The 22,030-nt window shown below is 35.4% G+C and overlaps 1 protein-coding gene across 5 annotated transcripts in view; it reads right to left on the minus strand.

Annotated features, from left to right (window-relative positions):
* The window catches only part of LOC127748388 (uncharacterized), a 20,027-nt gene extending 7,706 nt beyond the window's left edge, over positions 1-12,321 (minus strand). For 3 of the 5 annotated variants that reach the window (XR_008010498.1, XR_008010497.1, XM_052262798.1), the window contains exons 1-5: positions 12,266-12,321; positions 11,365-12,163; positions 11,005-11,089; positions 10,821-10,895; positions 10,456-10,545 (exon numbers count right to left, since the gene is read on the minus strand). Coding sequence is in view for 2 of the 5 variants with exons in the window: in XM_052262798.1 (XP_052118758.1) it covers positions 10,456-10,545; positions 10,821-10,895; positions 11,005-11,089; positions 11,365-11,459 (345 nt within the window). In the remaining 3 variants the exon portion in view is untranslated. Of the gene's footprint in view, positions 1-9,018; positions 10,370-10,455; positions 10,546-10,820; positions 10,896-11,004; positions 11,090-11,364; positions 12,164-12,265 lie in introns of those variants that run through there. The other 2 variants (XR_008010496.1, XM_052262797.1) reach the window with 2 other exon arrangements.
* Between the last annotated feature and the right edge of the window lie 9,709 nt (positions 12,322-22,030).

Genomic DNA, 22,030 nt, shown 5'->3' on the forward strand with positions numbered 1-22,030 from the left:
GCCATGTCCTGCTTGATTGTTCTACAAAGTCGGTGTACTTTATGCCGGAGGGTACAGAAAGGCCGGTCGTGGTGAATAATTATTACTTGAATTCGATGGTGGTGAACTGTTCCGGAACCGAATGTCAGGGTATCCTGTTGTTAACCACGGGTGTTTCGGGTGATGATCAAAGGTTGGAGCAGATTCCGGTTGTGTGTGAGTTTTTGGAAGTGTTTTCCGATGATATTGATGAGTTTCCACCTAACCGAGAGGTTGAGTTTGCTATTGAGTTGGTGCCCGAGGCGGGACCAATCTCAAGTGCTCCTTATAGGATGTCACCGTTAGAGATGAACGAGCTAAAGTCTCAGTTAGAGGATTTGTTGGGTAAGAATTTTATACGACCAAGTGTCTCACCGTGGGGTGCGCCAGTGCTACTGGTAAAGAAGAAAGATGGGAGTATGCGGCTCTGTGTGGATTATAGGCAGCTGAACAAGGTTACAATAAAGAATAAGTACCCATTGCCGAGAATTGATGATCTCATGGATCAGTTACAAGGAGCTGGAGTTTTCTCTAAGATCGATTTGCGATCCGGTTATCACCAGATAAGGGTGAGGGGTGAGAATATCCCTAAGATCTCTTTTAGGACTCGTTATGGTCATTACGAGTACACTATAATGTCTTTTGGGTTGACGAACACTCCTGCGGTATTCATGGATTACATGAACAGAGTTTTCCGTCCGTTTCTGGATAAATTTGTTGTTGTCTTCATTGACGACATACTAATTTATTCCAAAACTGAAGAAGAGCATGCGGAACACTTGAGGACCGTGTTGCAAATTCTAAAGGAGAAGAAACTCTATGCAAAACTGTCTAAGTGCGAGTTTTGGAAAAGTGAGGTAAAGTTTTTGGGTCACGTGGTGAGTAAGAAGGGAATAGCCGTAGATCCAACTAAGGTGGAGGCTGTGATGGATTGGAAGCAATCAACCACCATAACAGAGATAAGGAGTTTTCTGGGTTTAGCTGGCTATTACCGAAGGTTTATCAAGGGCTTTTCACAGATAGCTTTGCCAATGACAAAGTTAACCCGCAAAGACACTCCATTTGTTTGGACTCCTGAGTGCGAGGAGAGCTTTCAGACATTGAAGAAAAAGTTGACCACTGCACCTGTGTTAGTGTTACCTGAGCCGAACGAGCCTTTTAAGGTGTACTGTGATGCCTCATTAAAGGGTCTAGGGTGCGTGCTGATGCAGCATCATAATATGGTGGCATATGCCTCATGGCAGTTGAGACCGCACGAAGTTAATTACCCTACGCACGACTTGGAGCTTGCTGCGGTTGTGTTTGCCTTGAAGGTGTGGAGGCATTACCTCTATGGGGTTAATTTCCAAGTGTTCTCTGATCATAAGAGCTTGAAGTACCTCTTTGATCAGAAAGAGCTTAATATGAGGCAGAGAAGGTGGATGGAATTATTGAAAGACTACGACTTTGAGTTGAATCACCATCCAGGAAAGGCGAACGTAGTGGCGGATGCGTTACATCGGAAGTCGTTATATGCGGCTTGGATGATGCTTCAAGAGGAGAAGTTGCTCAAGGGATTCGAGAGTCTAAAAATTGGTACTCGAGAAGTATCCGGAACTTTGTGTTTGAGCCGATTAGAAATCTCAAGTGACTTTAAGTCCGAACTCCTAAAGGCTCATCAAAATGATGAGGCGTTATGGAAGGTGTTACCGGCTATTGAGCAAGGAAAACAGTGGAGAGTGCCGAAAGAAAAAGATGGGTTATGGAGATTCAAGGGTAGGATCATTGTGCCGGATGTTGGCACTTTGAGGCAAGATATCTTAAAGGAGGCACACAAAAGCGGATTCTCCATTCACCCGGGAAGTACTAAGATGTACCATGATTTAAAGGCGATGTTCTGGTGGCCGGGTATGAAGAATGATGTGGCGGAATATGTTTCAAAGTGCTTAACTTGTTAAAAGGTAAAGATTGAACATCAAAGACCTTCCGGGATGTTGCAACCTTTAGAGATTCCACAATGGAAGTGGGAAAGTATTGCAATGGACTTTGTGTCGGGATTGCCAAGGACTAGGGCTGGTTTTGATGCTATTTGGGTGATTGTGGACCGACTGACAAAGTCAGCTCACTTTTTACCCATTCGTATGACTTACACCCTTGAGGAGCTAACACGGTTATACATAAAGGAGATTGTGAGACTTCATGGTGTACCTGCTACTATAATCTCTGATAGAGATCCTCGTTTCACTTCAAGATTTTGGGGTGCATTTCAGAAAGCTTTTGGAACCCGATTAAGCTTGAGTACGGCTTACCATCCTCAAACATATGGTCAATCCGAGAGGACAATCCAAACACTAGAAGATATGTTGAGAGCTTGTGTTTTGGACCAACCGGCAAGTTGGGATCGGTATATGCCATTAGTGGAGTTTGCATACAATAATAGTTATCATGCGAGCATTGGAATGGCTCCGAATGAGGCCTTGTATGGGAGGAAATGTTAATCTCCACTATGTTGGTATGAAGCTGGAGAGAAAGGCTTGTTGGGGCCGAAAATGATAGCTGAGACCACTGAACAAGTCAAGAAAATCCGAGATAAGATGCTTACGGCGCAGAGTCGTCAAAAGAGTTACGCCAATCAGAGGCAAAAACCCTTAGAATTTGAGGAAGGAGACCATGTCTTCCTTAAGGTTACTCCGACCACGGGAGTGGGTAGGGCGAAGCAAAGAAGTTGAATCCTCGATACATTGGTCCATTTCAGATCCTAGAGAGGATTGGACCGGTGGCGTATCGGATGGCTCTACCACCTCATCTTTCAAACCTGTACGATGTGTTTCACGTGTCGCAGCTTTGGAAGTACACACCTGATGCTAGCCATGTGTTAGAACCTGAGTCGGTTTAGTTAAGGGAAGATTTGACGCTTCCAGTGGCTCCAGTCAGAATTGATGATACTAGTATCAAACGGTTGCGTGGAAAAGAGGTTTCATTAGTCAAAGTGGCTTGGAGTCGAGGCGGTGTTGAGGAACACACTTGGGAACTTGAGTCGGAGATGCGAACGGATTATCCGCACTTATTTTCAGGTAACTATATTTGAATTTTGTGGGCAAAATTCCCAAATAGGTGGGTAGAATGTAAGACCCGGTTAATTAACGGCTAATTAACCCATAAATAAGAATTTATTCTAGAAAGTCCAAAATGTGATTTTTATGGCTTAATATGATAGATGAGATTGAGACGAGAATTTCGGTACCAATTTTATAGAATTCGGACCAAGATTGGACCGAACGGGTCAAACTGGGCCAATCGGACCCAAAGTGGGCCCTTGGCCCAACATAACTTAACCAAAATCCTAGTTTTCAGCATTCCCTCTCCTTACTAAACACACTCACACATTGGAAATGGAGGCCATGGAGGGAAGAACACTCTCTTAAGTTCTTTCTCTCACTTGATCTTCAAACCACTATAACTTTTGATCTAGAGCTCCGATTGCCGCTCCGTTTGTGGCCACGCGTTCACCACGAAAAGCTCTACAAAACCCATACAATTAATCTTGAGGTAAACCACGTTTTTCTCTTCTAATTTCTAGCCTTGATTTCGAGTTTTATGAGCAAAAATGTTGAGATTTTGGGCTCTTTGATGTTATAGGACCCAACTCTCTTGAAAGTGAAGGTTAAAATTGTCTCCTTGGACCTTGGGTGTGGTAAGATTCTCAACCATAGTGTAATTTATTGTTCTATGATGTTTGGGTATTGAGATGTTGTGTATGGGTATGATGATTGTGGCTTAGGTTGTGTATGTGTGAATATTGGAGCTTGAGTGGTGATTTTGAAAAGCTTGAAAAAAGGATTTGGTGGTGAAAAATCTGTTCTTGGAGGTGTTGAGGCCTTGAGAGCTTGTGGATAAGTGATTTGGAAGTGCTCCGGTTGAGCTTGGAAAATCGGCTAAGGTATGGTCTCGGTTTCTCGTGTCTAATATGTAATGTGGTAGGAAATACTTATGTTAGAGGCCCTAAGATAGGCATTGAATTGTTGATGTTGTTGAATGGTTGAGATATATGATTTGGTCATATATGTGATGATGATTATTGTTGCCTTGAAAGTATGATGTATGAGGAATATGCATGTTGTGATATGTGCTTAATGATTGGTTATGGTTGAATTGTGGGTTGAACTATGTTGATGGTGAGTATGATATTGATTGTGTATAATGATGATTTATTGGAATTGGTGTTGTTGAAAATTGGCATGAGGAAGGGTAAGTAATATGTCAATGTGTTTGGGTTTGAACCACTTGGGTGAAGTGGGTTAAAATGATGGGATAGTGAGTTTGTAAATTGTGGTAAAGTGTCCATGTGTGAGTTGAGGAGGCTTGGTGTTGAATTTGATATATTTTGATTGATTTCAAAGAAAATGGATGAAATTGGCATGTGTTGATTGATTTTGAAAAGAGTTAAAAATGACTTGTTTTGAAAATGGCACTTTGTGATTTTTATGAAAAACTTGGTTTTTAGACATACTTTGACGGGACATAACTTGGACTACGGATCTCTGTTTTGTGCCAAATCTGTTTAGAAATGAAATTGTATCCGGGATGTCCATGTGGTTCGAAGAACGGGTGAAAAACGATTTAAAATGAGGAAGTTATGTCCGTCGGAAGATTGGGGGTTGAATCTGTGAATTCTGCAGTTTTTAACTTAGAAAATTTTTAGCAGAATGATCCCCCGCGCGTAGGCGCACTTGGCGCGTACGCGCCATTCTTCCAGAAAGCGCCATCCACGCGTGCGCGTGGTGTGCGCGCGCGCGCCGGTGTGCTGCACCCAATGCCCAGCCATTTTCCAAAAAGTTGTGCCAGAACTGTGCCAGATTTGTGCTTGGGGAACAAAAGTACCCACGCGTACGCGTGGCTGACGCGTGCACGTCGATTGGCGAATTTTCAATCCACGCATTAGCGTGCATGACGCATACGCGTCGATGAGTTTTGTGGCCATCCACGCGTGGTCCTGTTTTCATCCCAAAGTTGATTTTTGAGTTTTAAAAGCCAAATCTCATACTTCTAAGCCTCCGATCTCACCATTTATATCTTAAATCATTATGATATGCCTAGCAATGGGAAAAGGAGCTAGGGGATGTGATAACTTGCGACTGAAGCAAGGGAAAAATGAATGATCAATGAGGATCAAAGATGATTATGTGAGAGGCGGAGGATGGCAGTGGAAGTGCTTGTTATGCAATGGGCCGAAAAGTCGTAATTGTTAATGAGATGCCTGGTTATGGATTTAACCGTGATGCCGATTGGTTGGTTATAGATTTAACCGTGAGCCGGATGGCTAGATTATTGCCGTGCTACGGCGGAGCTATAATTATGGCTACGTATAAATGCATATATGCTGTTGAATGAATTGTGAATGTTGCACTTCCACTATTGGAGATGAGAGTTTCCCTGGGAGGAAGCAGTGGCTAGCCACCACGTGCTTCAGGTTGAGACTCGAAGCTCTTTTAACCCTATGTCATAAGTGTGGCCGGACACTGTGAAAGACCCGGATGAGCTCGCCCCCGTAAATATTCACCAGTGAAGGTGATGGATATAGATCATGATTATGATCAAGCTTATGATGAGTATAACTCGAGTTGGGGATGCGTGACAGAGGGAAAGTCCAATGGTTAGCTACCAGGACTTGTCGGGTTGGCCCTATAACCGACAGATGATATCATCAGCCACTAGGGACAGGCATTCATCATATGCATACTATATGAATTGTTTGAGATTGCCTATTTGACTGCATATTATTTGCTAATTGTCTAAATGCCTTACTTGTTCCTAATTGTATATTTCTTGCTTGATATAACTGTGTTTGCTACATTATACTCCTGCTGGTGGTTGGGAGGTCTGAAGGAATTGGAAAGGGAAGTATTAGTTAGACGGAAGGATCTTTGGTCAGATGCCCTTTATGGTTTAGCTTGTTTATAAGCTTTGATATTATCTGGAGGAAGTTCTAGGATTGCCTTTTGCTTTCCTCTATTATTATGTATTATATATGTGGAAGCTGTTACCATGCTGGGGACCTCTGGTTCTCACCCATGCGGATTTTGTGGTTTTCAGATGCAGGACGTGAGGTTTCCCGCTGAGGCATGCTGGAGACTTCTAGATTTGCGAAGATCCTTTGTTCTCGGGACTATGTTTTGGGTTATATGTTTTGCTTAGATACTTTTATCTCCATTAAACAATACAAACTGAGATGACTCCTCTTATGGGAGATTTTGGAGAATAGGTTTTATGTATTTGTGTCCCTTTGGGTTTCCTTTGGGTTTTCCTTATTTTTATCATATGTATATATTGTTATGCTCGGACCGGTTATATCATATGTATATATTGCTATGCTCGGACCGGTTATCTTCGCAGCCGGATTTTGAGTCTTGATATTCCTGTTTTTGACACTCCTTTGTATATATATAATCTCGCGTTTGTTTATCCTTCATTCGTTACGTTATCGATTGGAGTGTTGCGCTTTAGGATTTCGATTTTTGTTTACCCCTTTTTCTATAAAGGCTCTTAGTTATAATCAATCATTCATACTACTATACATACTAAATTTTTATTTTAGAGGTCGTAATACCTTGCCATCTCTGAATTATGACTTAAGCATAAGACTCTGAATGGTAGGGTGTTACAACAACAAGGACTACAGTTAGTTCCTTCTAATGGAGAAGAGAGAGATGTTTTGAGTTCCTTTTTACTGTTTATGACGCAAAAGCTGATGTGGAGTTACTTTTTATGACAGGTGGGCCATAAACAGGAATTGGGATGAATTCTCTACTGGAGATGGTCTTCTGGCGACGCTCTCTAGAACGAGGAAGACGGCGACGCGCTCTGGAACGAGGAAGACAGCCACGCTCTCTGAGGCACGTTCTCCTCGGCTGGGTGAGGCGCGCGAAAGCCGCGGTGACCTCGATAGGTCGCCATGAAGGAAGCTTTTTTATCTTCTTTATCGGGAGAAGCGGCTATTGAAGAGACGAGAAGAAGATACAATCACAGAGAAGAGATACGAAGGTTGAGGGAAAAATCACAAAACAGAGAATAAAGTAATTTTTTTTAGTATTTTTTAGATTTGTTTAATTTTTTGGTATGAATGATTGTTAGGGTTTATGGAGAGAGAAATAATTTTATTAAATGTATTTTTATTTTTATTTTTATTGTTTAAATTATTTAAATTTTGCAACCGTAAAATTAAATAATTTGATTAATCTAAAAAAAGTCATTTTTATCTAAAATATAAAAGGAAGAATATTTAAGTTTTTTAAAAAATTAAATAAAAAATATTTTTTATTTTTTTAAATTATAAGAGATTTTGATAAAAGTGGTGATATAATATATATTTTTTTTTTTTAAAATTAGGTGCTGATGTAGAAAATAAATTTTACGTGGCTTCTTGTTATTTGTTCATATTTTAAACGTATCGGTATGAATGAATTTATCATCGTACCGAAGCAAACACCTATTTTTTTGTGTATTCCGTTCAAAGATGTCATTATTTATTATTTAAATATTGGTATCTTTAAAATTTGATAAAAATAATTTAATTTTATGGTATCAGAACCTTAAGATTTATACAAAGAAAAAGCATATCCATCTAGGTGGTACCTGTTATGTTACCATGGATATAGTGACAACAAGCAAGTTGCCAATTAAATGTAAATACCTGACTTCTTTAAAGTAAGTTTGACATTGAGTTAATGTGTTTAAACAAGTAAAAAGACTAATAATTATGATAAACCATTTAAACGGAAATTCAGGAGAAATTATTTTTCTATGCTAGAAAAATAAAAAAATACATGTTATCACATCTTCTATGGATACTGAGGTATTACATGAGTTAGGATTTTCTTGGGTTTGAAAAGACCAATCATTATAGCAAGCATTGGCATTCATATTGTCTGTGATCTGCTACAAGAAAAGGAAAAGTGGGAATCCAATAGAAAACTGCCATTGAGATTGCAGGAAGATATCGGAGAACTATTTGTCGGTAGTACTCATGGTCAAAGAAGATAGATGTCATGGGCAGGGTAGCAGTGACTGGCGAAGACAAAGCAACTGGTGATCTAGTAAAAAATTTTTATCAATTATGTGTGTTTTACTTACATCTGTCCCTGGCTCGGTGCCTTTTCTGTGGAAAGAATTTAGGTATATGTGCATGGTATGCGAGTAGATGAAGTTTCGATGTGTTTAGATGTAATTGTTAGTGTCAATTGGATTAATCTTCTTTTGTTTGGTATAGTTTTCGCTAGATACTATTTTAAGGGAGAGATGTGTGCCTGAAAACAATGTACAGAAGACGCCTTTTACCATATGCTATGACTTGACCCAATATTGTAGTGCAAAATTTGTTGGCGGAGTAAGTAGTGTACCAAAATGTGGTAATTTGGAACTAAATTATTTGTATGAATTTGTTTCCATAGTAATTGAGCCTAACATCTTCAAGCGTGGCATATAAATGTTCTCTAATACTTAGTTAATGCAATTACTTGGATTCTTGTGGACATTTTGTCATTGTGAAAACTATGTAGGAGATATAGGAAATGTTAAAGAACTGAAATAATGAAGAAGTTGTGTTGGCATAAATTAATATTAGAGTACCAAATTTTATTGCGTAATATGAGTACACTTTAGGTACCATAGAGTACACTTTAGGTACAATGGCATTTCCATAGAGTACACTTTAGGTACAATGGTATTTAGGAATTAAGCCTCTGCAGAGTTAAACTTTTTGTTTTTTTGTCATTCTGATTCAGAGTTATGGCTTATGAATTGCGGGATTTTGTCTGTATTTCTACCCTAACATAAGCATTTTGGATCAAACATACTTTCCTTTGCACATATATGATTTTTATTGAGTGTGGACGGAAAGGATTAAATTGAGAAAAGAATTCTATTTTTGTTAAGAAGTAAATTCTAACTTTATTTCAAATATAAATTCATGATTTGAAACAATTAATTGCATGAATAAAATGAATTTTTTGGACTTTACTCTTTTTATCCTTGTGGTTATCTATTTGTCTTTTCTTTATTTGTTTATTAAGAATAATTTTGACATTTCAATATTTAGTAATAATAAACTTGCAATTAGATAATTTTTGGTCTGATTTAGTTTGAACATTAAGTGAGAATTGAAATTCACTTGAGATTTGAAAATGATATTTTTCTTGTACTCCAAACCAAATAAAAAATTTTTTTTCTTGATGGATAGCTATTCTCAAGGTGTTCTAAACACAGTATAAGTAGATCCTTGTGTTGGTTCTTTTGGATGCTAATTAAAGGTTTTCGAGATGTATGTTTTATGCCTAGTTACCATGCTATTTTTGTCTGACTTGCCAGCTGACAAATTCTTTGCCTATTCAGGTATTTGGTGGCGTGAGATGGACAGTGATTCAGAAAGTAGCTCAGAGTTCTCTGAGCAGTGGAGTGACGGATGGAACACGGAATCGAAGACTGACGAATGTGAGACACTAGGGCTTGAGTCGGGACAACCAGAAGAAGTCAACATGACATTGTTGGATACTGAAGAAAGTAGTAAGGTAGCAGATGATGCAAAAGATCAAAGATCTAGTTCGGTGATGGTGAGATCAGTTGAAGAACCAAATCATTCCAATTCCTGCGAGGCAGGGGTAACAACAGAAGATTTGGCTATTGCTGAGTTCGATTCGGTTGAGGAGGCATATGCAAGGTATGTGGAATATGCACGGGTTACTGGGTTTGCGGTTCGAAAGGGAGATTTAGAGAAAGATAATGAAGGTAATGTTGTGAGAAAATTTTTCTTTAGCAATAGAGAAGGATTGCGCGATAAGAAACATTATGAGAGGACTGATAGACAGCGGGCACAAAAACAAATTACAATAACCAATTGTAATGCTAGGTTTGTGGTTCATCTAAACAAGAGGTGTGGAAAGTGGAAGATATGAAGTCTTTCTTTGCAGATCATAACTATGAGTTAGCCCCAGCAGAAGTAGATGGAGTGTAGGGGTACCTTCTGGGGTCCTGCCTGCTGACCTTAGGCTCTATTATCTCGTAGTCACTGCACAGAATCCTAGGATTTGTCGAGTCATCATACCAATCATCACTGTCTAGCGCCTCCTCCATGAAGATGGCCTTATTGTTGCATCAGGCCGTGCACAAAAAGTTAATTATTAATGTTGCTTTTTGAATAAAATGTAATGGAGAAATTAGTTTTAACGCGGATTGATAGACCATGCCACTTTTTTAAGCTGTTGAAGCCGCTTAGGTCTATCATCTTCTGAGGCTTGGGAGTCTAGGTACACAAACTGTCTACGAATGACGTCAATCACAAACAGAAACTAATGTCCATGCACCAAATGGGACAATAAATCTACCAGCAGAAACCAACAACAGAATATTCACATGCTTAATCAATTAGGGGTTAACAACGACATTACAAATCTTATCGGGACTTACCTTGCATACCCGATTGGCTTTGCCCATAAAATCCTCCCGGATGGCCTTCAGTGTCGCATGCGGAATTGGTCCCCTTCCAGTGGCAATTTGCTGTAACGACAAAGTTCAATGATGGCCTTAAAAAATGTATGATTTTAATAATGAATAAAAAAGTGCTATAAGTTCTAATTAATTTATAGGGTTTGGGGAAAAAAACCAACAAATCTTAAAATAAATAAAATTAGTTTAAATGGGTGAAATTAGTTTATTACCTGCAACAACTTGATCATGTAAAAATTTACGTTATTTATTTCAACCAATTATTAGCGGCAGAAATAAGGAAAATATATTTATTAGAAGATAATGTTCATAGAAAGTCCACAAACTGAGAAGGTTGTCGGCAAGAACCAATGAATCCTAGTGGAGTTTCCAGCCAGCATGCAGGCAAGCAGAATCAGCATCTGTAAACATACACAATGCATAATACTTAGGCATATGCACTTCAGCAAAATCATGCAACTGGAGACTTGGGGATCATGTACATGGCTTTTTTACTAATTTTGTACTCACGTCGTTGACCACGGACTTCCTTGACTGCAGAGTTCTGAGAGAACCCCTGGTAATAGTACAGTGCGGGCTTCGAACAAGAAGCTTGCTACGGTGTTCAGTATTAGCAAGCATGATTTACTTCGAATTAGTTATAACATGAGCTCAAGAATGTGGATGACTATTCTTCTTAACAAAAAATGCATATCATTTATAACAGATGTCTCCAACAAAACATGCATTAGTATGAAAATTGGAATGAAAAATGTTGCTGCTATAGCAGTAGAACCAACTGTGACAAACAATGCACACAACTGACATTTCAACTTATCTATTCAGTATATTATGCCACCGAAAACTACTACAATCAGTGGTGAGACTTACTCTTGGTCAAGTTTCGTGTTGAATATGTATGCCGCAGCGCATAGATCAAGGCCTACAATCTTCATGTCCTTCGTGGGGAAGAAAGTTAATGACATATCCTGTAAGGAGAATCTCGTGTGCAGTTATTAAATAATTCTCAAAATCCAAATATTATGGTTTATACACCAGTTATTAAGCATAAGGTTATTTTCCCCAATCTCCTTCCCCTACTGGCTCCTATCGACATGACGAATCTGCAGGAAGTTTTGTTGTTCAGCTTATTGGACTACTGGGATGGAGCTGCTAGTGATGTGAGTCTTTTCTCTCTTGCTCTGGCCCACCCCAGAAATGCTCCCCGAGTTAAATAGTTTCCTCCTTCCCTTTGGGGTTTCTCCCTTTGGGGTAGGGGTCGATCCAGAATGCCTCTATTTGTTTCTGCACTTCAAGTGGAAGGTGCTGCTTCTGGACTAGATGGCGGCGTCGGAATTGGGAGATAGTCAGAATTAGGATCGGTCCCAGTTGTTGTGGGACTAGCATTTTTCTTTCGCTTCATCGCTTGTACGTCCTTAAGGTTGCTCCACTTTTTCCAATGGTCCCTTCGATCATGGTGGTCTTCCCTACTTTTGGAGAGTTAATTCCAATGTGGGGTGATACAACTTGCTGATTTATCATCTCTTTCACCAGTTTCACATAATTCTCATTTAGAAGCTTTTGGTTTCAGATAACAAATCTAACGTCGGCGATGTCAGCTTCAATTTGGGAGATGTATTCAGCCAAAGACGAGGTTGTAATTGGGTGTCCAGGTTCCTTCAAATCCCTCCTACAACAAAACCAGGGTAACAAAGTTAGATCTGAAAGTAAGCTAATGGAAACTAAGTGAATGCTATTATAATTTAAGTAATTCTAATTGGCAGAGGTTTACTTGTGTTTCGACCCATTAGCAGGGTTGGGGGGCAACTCCAATTGTGAATACCTAGGTCGGAATACATAACTATGACTTGAAAACAATGGTTTAGGATTTTTCCTATGGCAGGACGAGGGTGTATTCGCCGGCGATGGTATCTCACACGGTGCAGTAACCCATCGTAACAAAGAACCTCTAAAAGGTATGCATATAAGGCTAAATCTCTTTGTGTCGAAGGAGATGAAGAGAGTGACACTGCCATTGTGTTTGTTCGGCTCGCTGGACTCTCAGTCATGTAACGGGCCGTTTCACAGATTCAGGCTTTACTACGCTTATTGTTGGATTAACTTTGTAGGGCCAAGTAATTGAGGAGTGATAAGTTTTTAATTAGCTGTATTTAGAACTATTTTTTTTAGTGTGTTTGGCCCAACAACCCAACTTGCCTTATGCCATTGCGCCTGCCAACATCCCTCGTCCAATTTTCCCATGTAAAATCGAGTAATGTTTATACCTGGAAAAAAAACCTTGAGTAATGTCCATAGATTTTTAAGACTTACTTCTTTGTCTGGACATAGATAAACAAATTTATGCGAGCCAAAGCTTAGTTTCATTGTTATTTTATTGTTTTTTGCTTGTTCAAAAAAGATTACAAATATTACTAATAACATGTACTCCCTTTTAATACAAAAAAAAAAATGTACTCTCTTTAGTTTGTTCAATAATACGCAGAATGATTCTAGAATTATTTGACTCGACCAAAATATTAATATAAAAGACAATCAATGAAATTAGATGAAATTAAAATATAGTAACTTATACATATATATGTTGCTTACTAAATAATCTGAAATAAAAACGACATATGACAAATAGAAAAACACGTCACCTTGACTAAGGTGAATTTTAAACTTAAGATCGCATGTTTTTTATCTAAATTTTTCACTATAAATATACTATTGGTTTATTATTTATTTGTCATGAAATAAAAAGTATTTACATATTTGAAGACATTAATTTGTGCAAAACCTGTCAAGTATTTTTTATATTTAAACATAAATTTTTTTTAATCATTGACATATTTCATTCGTATACTAAAAAAGATACAAGAACTTCATTAACTTATCTTTTGGAAGCGGTTTCAGGTATTTATATAGTTGAGTCTTTAGCCATATACGTACAGAAATTTGTCATATTAATTGGAAGATATGAAGAGAAACACTGAAATAAATATGGTTTAACTACAATAAATAGCTACACTCCTATACAATGAAGAAATGCACATAACATTACCTAACTTTTTGGAGATCAGTTTAACCATTTAATGTTTCTTTGAGAAAAAGAATTTCAGAGATGAATTTGATAGGCATTTTCGCACCAAATACTTTAAGTATATTAAATAAAGACATAACTAAGAGACTTAAAACAAGAATGAAGGTGAAGTCTTTCACTTGAAGTATGCCCCCACAATGGTAAAAACAGGGTGTCGGAATAAACAATCTGATTAAGTAACTAGCTTTTTTTCATGTGGTGTCTATTTAGTAGTTAATATTCGCACGATGAATTATAACAAAAAAGCCAGGCAGATGAAATAGATATGGGTACTTGTTTCAGCTTTCGGAGTTGTATGGTAACAATGCCTAAACCTTCACAGGTATAGTTCTCGCGGTAGTTGTCGTACTTCACATAAGGCTCGGCAAAGTTTTGAAAATGTAGATTTTTGCATGATCTTTAAATATAAACAAAGTTGTTGGCATGCATGTGTAGCAACCATGACGTGTAACGGAGATGGAGGGATTATTTCTTTGGAGACTCCATAGCCATCACTTATGAAAGGAAACAGTGTGGACGAATTACTCTTATTTACTTACGTTATCACTAAGAATATGTTTGGTTGGAAGCTATGAAGCACGAACACTTCACTGAGTTGCCGTTTCCGCGTGTCGGACACATTTTGGACACGACACTTATCGACACTCATCCGACACGCATGTCTACTGTGTCCAACGGTGTCTTAATAAAAAATAAAATTTTTTTTTCGGACACGCTTGGACACACCTAAATACCATCTCATGTCAGTATGTCCAGTCTTATTCTTAATATATATTCTTATTTATCAGAACAAAAAATATTTTAAATACTTGATATAATTAAAATAAGACATTAAAAATATTTTTAAAAAAATTTATATTTTAATATCAATAAAATATCAAAATATCATTACGATTTATCCAAAAAATACTTTATATTTTATATGTATGCGTGTCCCCGTGTCTTAAGAGATTTTAAAATTCGCGTGTCAGCGTGTCCCGTGTCGTGTTGTGTCCCGTGTCCGCGCATCATAGGTTGGAAGGAAAGAAATAGAGAGGAAAGAAATAGAAAGGAAAGGAACGAAATTGAGTGGATTTTTATTTTTCTTAGATGTGTTTGGATAGAAGGAAAATAAGAAGGAAAAAAGTTATAAAAAGACAATTTTACCCTTATATTATAAAATATATTGAAAAAAGTGAAAGGGTAGTATTGGAAGTAAAGAGAGAAAAATTAATTTTCTCTCTATTTTCTATTGAAGAGAAAAAAAATTGATAAGCCCACCAATTTCTTTCCATCCCTTTTTTTTCCTCTCTAATTTCTCTCTTCAATCAAACAATAGAAAATAATCATTTTCCTTCCATTTTCTTTCCTCCCTTTCTTTCCTTCCATTTTCCTTTCGAACAAACATAGCCTAAAAGAAGAATGGAATTCTTTAACTTTAAAAAATTACGAATAATTCGAGCCAAAGTTTAAATTTCAGGTTAGTGGCATGATCTTTTGAAGTGGAGTTGATAAGTCATTGTGACGGTCGCAAATGACAACTGCAACTGAATTGACATGATCGCGGCTACGACATATTGATTAACCAGAAGGTTATAACCACACGCCATTATTTAAGGTTCGCTATATTGGTACATAGTATTTTGCGGGTATCGCCATCACAAAACCAAGACTTATTTCTATGAAAAAAAATTATAATAAATAGTTTTAACATATAAAATATTCAAAAATTTTATAAACATATCAAAGTAAATAAAAAGCTTATTATAACATTAAAATATTTAATATTAAAATAATATATAATTTTTTTATGAATATTGATATATTGATAAGTAATAATGTGCTTTTTACATGGTTTATGTATACATTAAATGTATAATAATAACTATAATAATAATAAATTATATTAATCATCGCAATTAAATCTATTATCTTTTAATCAATAATAAAAATCAAATATTTCTATCATAACTTATATACGATAAATGATATTTTTTATAAAAAAGACGACACTCAATTTCTCATATTCTCATCATATATTTTGTACATTATGTAATAATTATTAAATTATTTAATAAAAAATTTAATTTCAACCAATAATAATATAGTTATTTAATAATTGATGTTTAACCAAAATTAAACCCTAAATAAAACAAAGATATTTTTATATGAAAATCAATCAATAAACTGGATATTATCGTATTCAATGGATTAAACGCTAACTAGCATATAAAATATTATATTTTTGAAAAATATTTTATTAATTTCAAATATTAAAAATTAAATTCTGAATTATAAATTTTAAAATATAAATTTTAATAATATAAAAATAACTTATTAGCACAAAATATTAACTAATATTATTAAAAAGAATTAACCTTTAGNATAACTTATAATGAGATTTTTTAATAATTTATAAAAAATATTTATAATTATTATTTTTTATTTATAATTAAATATACTCTTTATTATATTCATTATGGGTATTATTAAATGTACTCTTTATTTATGTTTACACCATAGTAAATAGAATTAATTTCTTCACCGGACGCTCTCCTAACCATAGCACTAACCACCACTATTTTCTATCTTCTCTGCCAGTTATTGTTTTTATCACCAGCGAACTCCTTCTTCCTCTCCCATGATATCTCTGTATTTTGAACCAATCAGATTGATAAAGAAAGAGAGAGTCCAAGAAAGTAAAAAGAGAAGAGAGAGATAGAAAAAGTCAAGAATAGAATTGAATTATAAAACCCTTCTTTAAATTTATACAGTAAGTTTTTATTTGAAATATTCATTCAAATTTCATGTTTGAATTCAGATCCCAAAAAAAAAGAACCTACCCAAAGCCAAGTTCTTCTTCTCGTTATATATGCTTTGAAGTTTCTACTTTACCTTTACTTTTTTAGATGCCACTTATCATATAGTTAAAGTAAACACTTGTCAAATAACTAAACATAGCAGTTGTCAAGTATTTAGCTATGACACGTGTCAATCAATTAACCTACTACTATCGCTTATTTTATATATTAATAGAAAGGGAAAGTATGAGGAGCCAATGAAATATTTATACAATGTATACAATGGAGATTTATGGAGTATTAGAGATATAATTATTAGTGTTACATTTTTCTATCAGTTGAAGTTTTTGGGATGAGTGGTATCATGATATGGTATTAAAGCACTAGATTTGAAAGGTCAAGAGTTCGATCCTTAGTGAAAATAATCCATTGTCTCCTTAACGGGATCCTAATAGAAATAGATTGGTAGTGTTAATAAGGCTAGTTGAATAAGAAAATACCCGCTTTGCGAAATTTAATAGATTGAATAATACTACCAATAGATTGAATAAGAAAAAACTCACATTCTATAACGCAATTCAATCAATTGTATTACATTTTTAATCTATTGAATTTTGAAAAAACATATATTGTCGTGCGACATTCAATGATCGAATTACCAAAAAAATACGATTTTTCTAATGTTTACAAATGTAACGGATCTAAATAAAAATACTCATTAATTTACATTGTCAAATATTTATAAAAATTATGCTTAATGAATAGAAGATCTATTTCATTGTTATTTTTTTGTCTAATAATTAATAAACATAATAGATGTATAACAAAATAATAATTTATAAAATAAAAGATAAATTTTATAGTTAAATAATATATAAAAAATTAATTTATAATTAAAATTAAATAAAATTTATTTAATAATTATTAAAAAAATAAAAAATATATTTTATTATAAAATTATTTAATGGTCCAAACATTAAAACTACGTTAAATTCTTTACTCCCTTATAGGACTTAAAATAAAATTAAAATAAAAATTATCATTGAAGTTACTCTAATAATTGAATTGAATGCAGCAGGGATGACGCCAGGGAGCTTCACGGTGGCGTGGGGATTGAGGATTTGAGCGAGATCCAAATTTTTTTTTTATTCCAAATTTCCAACAAACCACCACTCATGTGCAACAAATTAAAGAGTCCCATTTAAAAAAGTTTAATTTGTGCACCTCATACTCAATGCCTATCAACAGTGCTTTTAACTCCATATCCTCTCTTATCCCTAATCGATCCCAAATGATACTATCACCGCAATCCAAAAGTCAACAACCATGAACAAAAAAGCACCACCAAACACCCCAACATCAAAATAATCGCAAGGTTCTTCTTGCTCAATTCGCCACACTTGGAACACGTGGTTGTTAAATGCTTCAAGTTTGTGTGGAAGCTTCACAAATGCTAGCATTTTGCCTTTTAATATTTCTTTTTATTAATATTTTAAATTTAATTTGTTTAGGGTAAAATATTGCATTACGTAATAATCATTTATTTATTTTTTTACAAAATTATTAAATGTATATTAAAAATAAACTACTAAATTAATTATTATGTACTTATGTTTTTTTTGGTGTCTTTATGTATTTATGTATATTTATATATTTTTTAACTAATAACTAATTAACCATCAGAATAATCAAATATAAAATAAACGAATAATCAAATTTATTTACAGTAAAGTAATAATTTTTTTATTAAATATCAAATATATATTTCTATATAAAATGATTAATTGATGGATATTTTTTATATATATGTCACGTAAAATAGTTGATTGTTTTTCATGGTGTATATAAGCACCACATTGGCTGTAATTAAATCTCTCCTTTAACTCAACAAAGAGTATAAAGTCTATGTTTTGTTATGTGCCCCAATCTCATTAGAGGATCAACAATCAACATGTATATTATATCCATCATAGTCACCATAAACTTAGCCATAGTAAAATTGACAAACTAAAAGGTGTGTAATTATTTCTCGTGTTTCTTGGGAATTACTCAAACATTTTAGTTGTACTTATAAAGGATAACGATATTTTTTTTTAATGTTCTATGCAAAGGAAAATTCTATAAAATTGTTGGAAAACATCTTTATGTAAAAAACAGAGCACCATCTATACTCTTCTCCGTCCCGGCAACTCGTATCGTGATCAAATGCAATTTTAGTATCCCAACTACTAATTGCATCGTTACATTGGCGCTTAACTTCACAGGTCCCCATAAAAGATTGTTGGTATATTGAGGAATGTCACCTTAGAACTTCTTCCTAATGCCCCCGCATGGTTTAAGCCACATTAAAAAACTGCTGCCAAAGCAGGATAATTCAATCATCACACACGTTATGCCTAACAATATTCGGATACATAGAGATCTAGGGGTGTTTGCGGTGTGGTTTGGTTCGGTTTTCGAGAGAAAAGTCATCCGATCCGATCGTTTAATTAAAGTACGGTTCGGTTTGGTTCAATTTTTTTCTCGAAGCCATCCGAACCAAACCAAACCAATTAAATTCGGTTTGGTTTGGTTCGGTTTGTTCGATTTTTTCAATCAATTAAAAAAATACTACCATATTATTTCACAAATCATAATATTGAAATCGACAATACACAATAGCTAACAATAATAATAATAATAATAATAATAATAATAATAATAATATAGCACTAGTAGAAAAGCATTCTAATCTAGTTATACATTCTAATAATAAAGAGACATTGAGATGAATGGATTAATAGCAGGGTAACAAACTAACAATGTATCAGAATTGAATATATAGATATCATGAGTCAAGAGGAATGGAGTAAGTACAACAGACATTGAGATGAATGGATTAACAGGGTAACAATGACATCAATCCAGCATTCCAGCTCCCCTCACTGAAATTGTAAGCCTAAACATTCACTAACCTGGTTACCATCCATGATGCCATAATCTCTAAGATAAGTTGTTTCAATGACATGCTTACGCCCTTCATAACATAAGCAAAACTGCCCCAAACATGAGCCCTACAATTCAAAAATCAATGGAAATATAATAAATCAGCTATGAAATTATGATAATCTGGTAAATCAACTACACCATAACACCACCTTCTGCTCAAAGAAGATATTATATTGGAAATTACACTTGACATCTGGTAAGAATAATTGAAGATCAAAGTGTGACTTGTTCCAACAATATTCCAGCATCAATAATATGAACAATAAAATGAACAATAAACTGATTTCAATAAACTGAACAATAAAATAGATTGAAAAAATAAAATAGACTGAACAATATTCCAGTATCAATAAACTGATTCCAACAAGTCCTCAACAGAAAGTAATAAACTCAACTGAAGTTTAAACAAGCACAGAACCAGCAATAAACAAGCACAGAACCAGCAATAAACAAGCAGCTGAAGTTTAAATCATTAAGCACAGAACCAGCATTGAACAATGCACTCGGAGATCTGATGCTTGTGGATTTCATTCGGAAGAGAAACTGGCGGCAATCTGGATTCGCCCATATTCTCACTTGAACTGGCGTCAAACTACATAAATACAATAAATCAAGGCTAGAAACACAACAAGAAATAAATTAATAACCAGCAATAAATTGCACAACAATTAATCAACAATTAATCAGCATTCAACAAATAAATTACCAAGTTATCAACATTCAACAATTAATCAGCAACCAGCAACAGCAAGGCAGCAAGCAGGACATTTCCAATATAATGAACCACTAAACAACAATAACATGAACCATTAAACAGCAACGCAGTAAGCAGGACATTTCCAATATATTCAACTATTAAACAGCAAGCCACTGAGCCAGCAACAAAACTTAGCCAAAAATTGAACCATTAATACTTACACTAATGAACAAATCAACAAAACTTAGCCAAAAATTGGTGGTCAGATACTCAGATATATAAAATTGGTGGTCAAATATATGAAATTTAAAAAATTATAAATTCAAAAATATCAATTTTGAATATCAAATTTGTTAGTCGTGTCTACTCGGCCAATTGCACGTAGTTCATCTTTTTCTCCTCAACTATTTTGTTATTTTTCACAGTGTAAGAAGTTCAACACTGAGCCAGCAACAAAACTTAGCAACAAATCAACAAATCAACAGTAGCAACAAATCAACACTAATGAACAGAATGCAAATGGTAAACATTACCTGAATCGGTGACTTGGGCTCCATATTGACTTGCGACGGCGTGGCTTCGTGTTGGCATGAAGAGGGAGCGATGGTGGGTGGCTGGGTGCGATGAGTACTGAAGAGGGAGCGGTGGCTGGCTGGCTGGGCACAGGTCGGCAGCCGGCAGGTGTGGAGATTTGGAGAAGAGGGAGCGATGAGTACTGAAGCCTGAAGGTTAGGGTATGGAACTATGGATTGTGGATTTGGGGGTTAGGGTAGAGTAAACGTTTAGGGTTTTATACTAACCGGTTCGGTTAGGGTTTTCAGATTCAAAACCGAAAACCGAACCGAACCGGACAAAAAACAGCAAAATCAGTTTTTTCGGTTTTTTCGGTTATCGGTTAATTCGGTTTTTAATTTTTTCGGTTCGGTTCGTCGGTTTAGTTCGGTCCGGATCGGTTTTGAACACCCCTATAGGGATCTAGAAGAGGATAACCATGACAGGGGCAAGGCCATCACCATAAAAAACGATGTCATCCAATTTCAATTAATGCATCCCAATCTGAACCATATAAGTACGTCATAATACACATTAATAATTCAAAATTAACTAATATGCAATTCAAACAAGATATACAACTAGTCGACCAGGTTGCGAAAACCAAACCGATTAATAAATCGGTAGAATGACCGGTTCAACGGTTCAGTGATTTGACTGTAGTTCAACCGAAATTCAACCGGTTTAGTTAAATATAAAATAAAATTATAAAAAATTAATATATAATTTTTAATATTTAAATTTAATAAATTTTAAACTAAATAAACACAGAAATCACACAGTATAAATTACATTTAACAAAATAAATCTTCAACCATAAAAAATATACCTTCAAATTTTTAGACATTCTTATGAAGTACATTATCTCAAAAAAAATCTTCCTATAGTTATTGGCATCAATGTTTAGTCCATGCCAACATTGTTCCAAGCAGGTACTTCATGGCTGCAAAACCACCACAGCTCCAATCTCAGTTGACAACAAAATCACCACAACTATATTTCAATACAAAAGCATCTCAAACATTGATCCCTTCTCTTCCTCAACTTCAACAAGCAAACAGTAACCTCGGATCCTCAGCAAACAATAGCATCAGCAACAAAATCATGAATAAATAACAAATAAATCAGAAACAAAAAATAACAAATAAATTAGAAACAACGAATAACAAATAAATAAAAATATCCTCAGAAAATCAAAATAAATGAAAATCATGAATCCAGCAAACAAATAAATCCAAAAATCATGAACAGAAAATAAAAAATAACAAATAAATCCACTCCAGCAAACAATAAACCAGCAAGCAGAAGAGGAAGGCGAAACTGCAAACAGAGGAGGCGAGGCTTACCGGCGGCGAATCAATAGAGGAAGCGACATCGGCGAACACAGAGAAGGTGAGCTCAGCGATGACAAGGACGCGGTGGGGCTGTCGTGGGGGC

Source organism: Arachis duranensis, chromosome 6 (genome assembly GCF_000817695.3).
Source record: "Arachis duranensis cultivar V14167 chromosome 6, aradu.V14167.gnm2.J7QH, whole genome shotgun sequence".
Classification (NCBI taxonomy): domain Eukaryota; kingdom Viridiplantae; phylum Streptophyta; class Magnoliopsida; order Fabales; family Fabaceae; genus Arachis; species Arachis duranensis.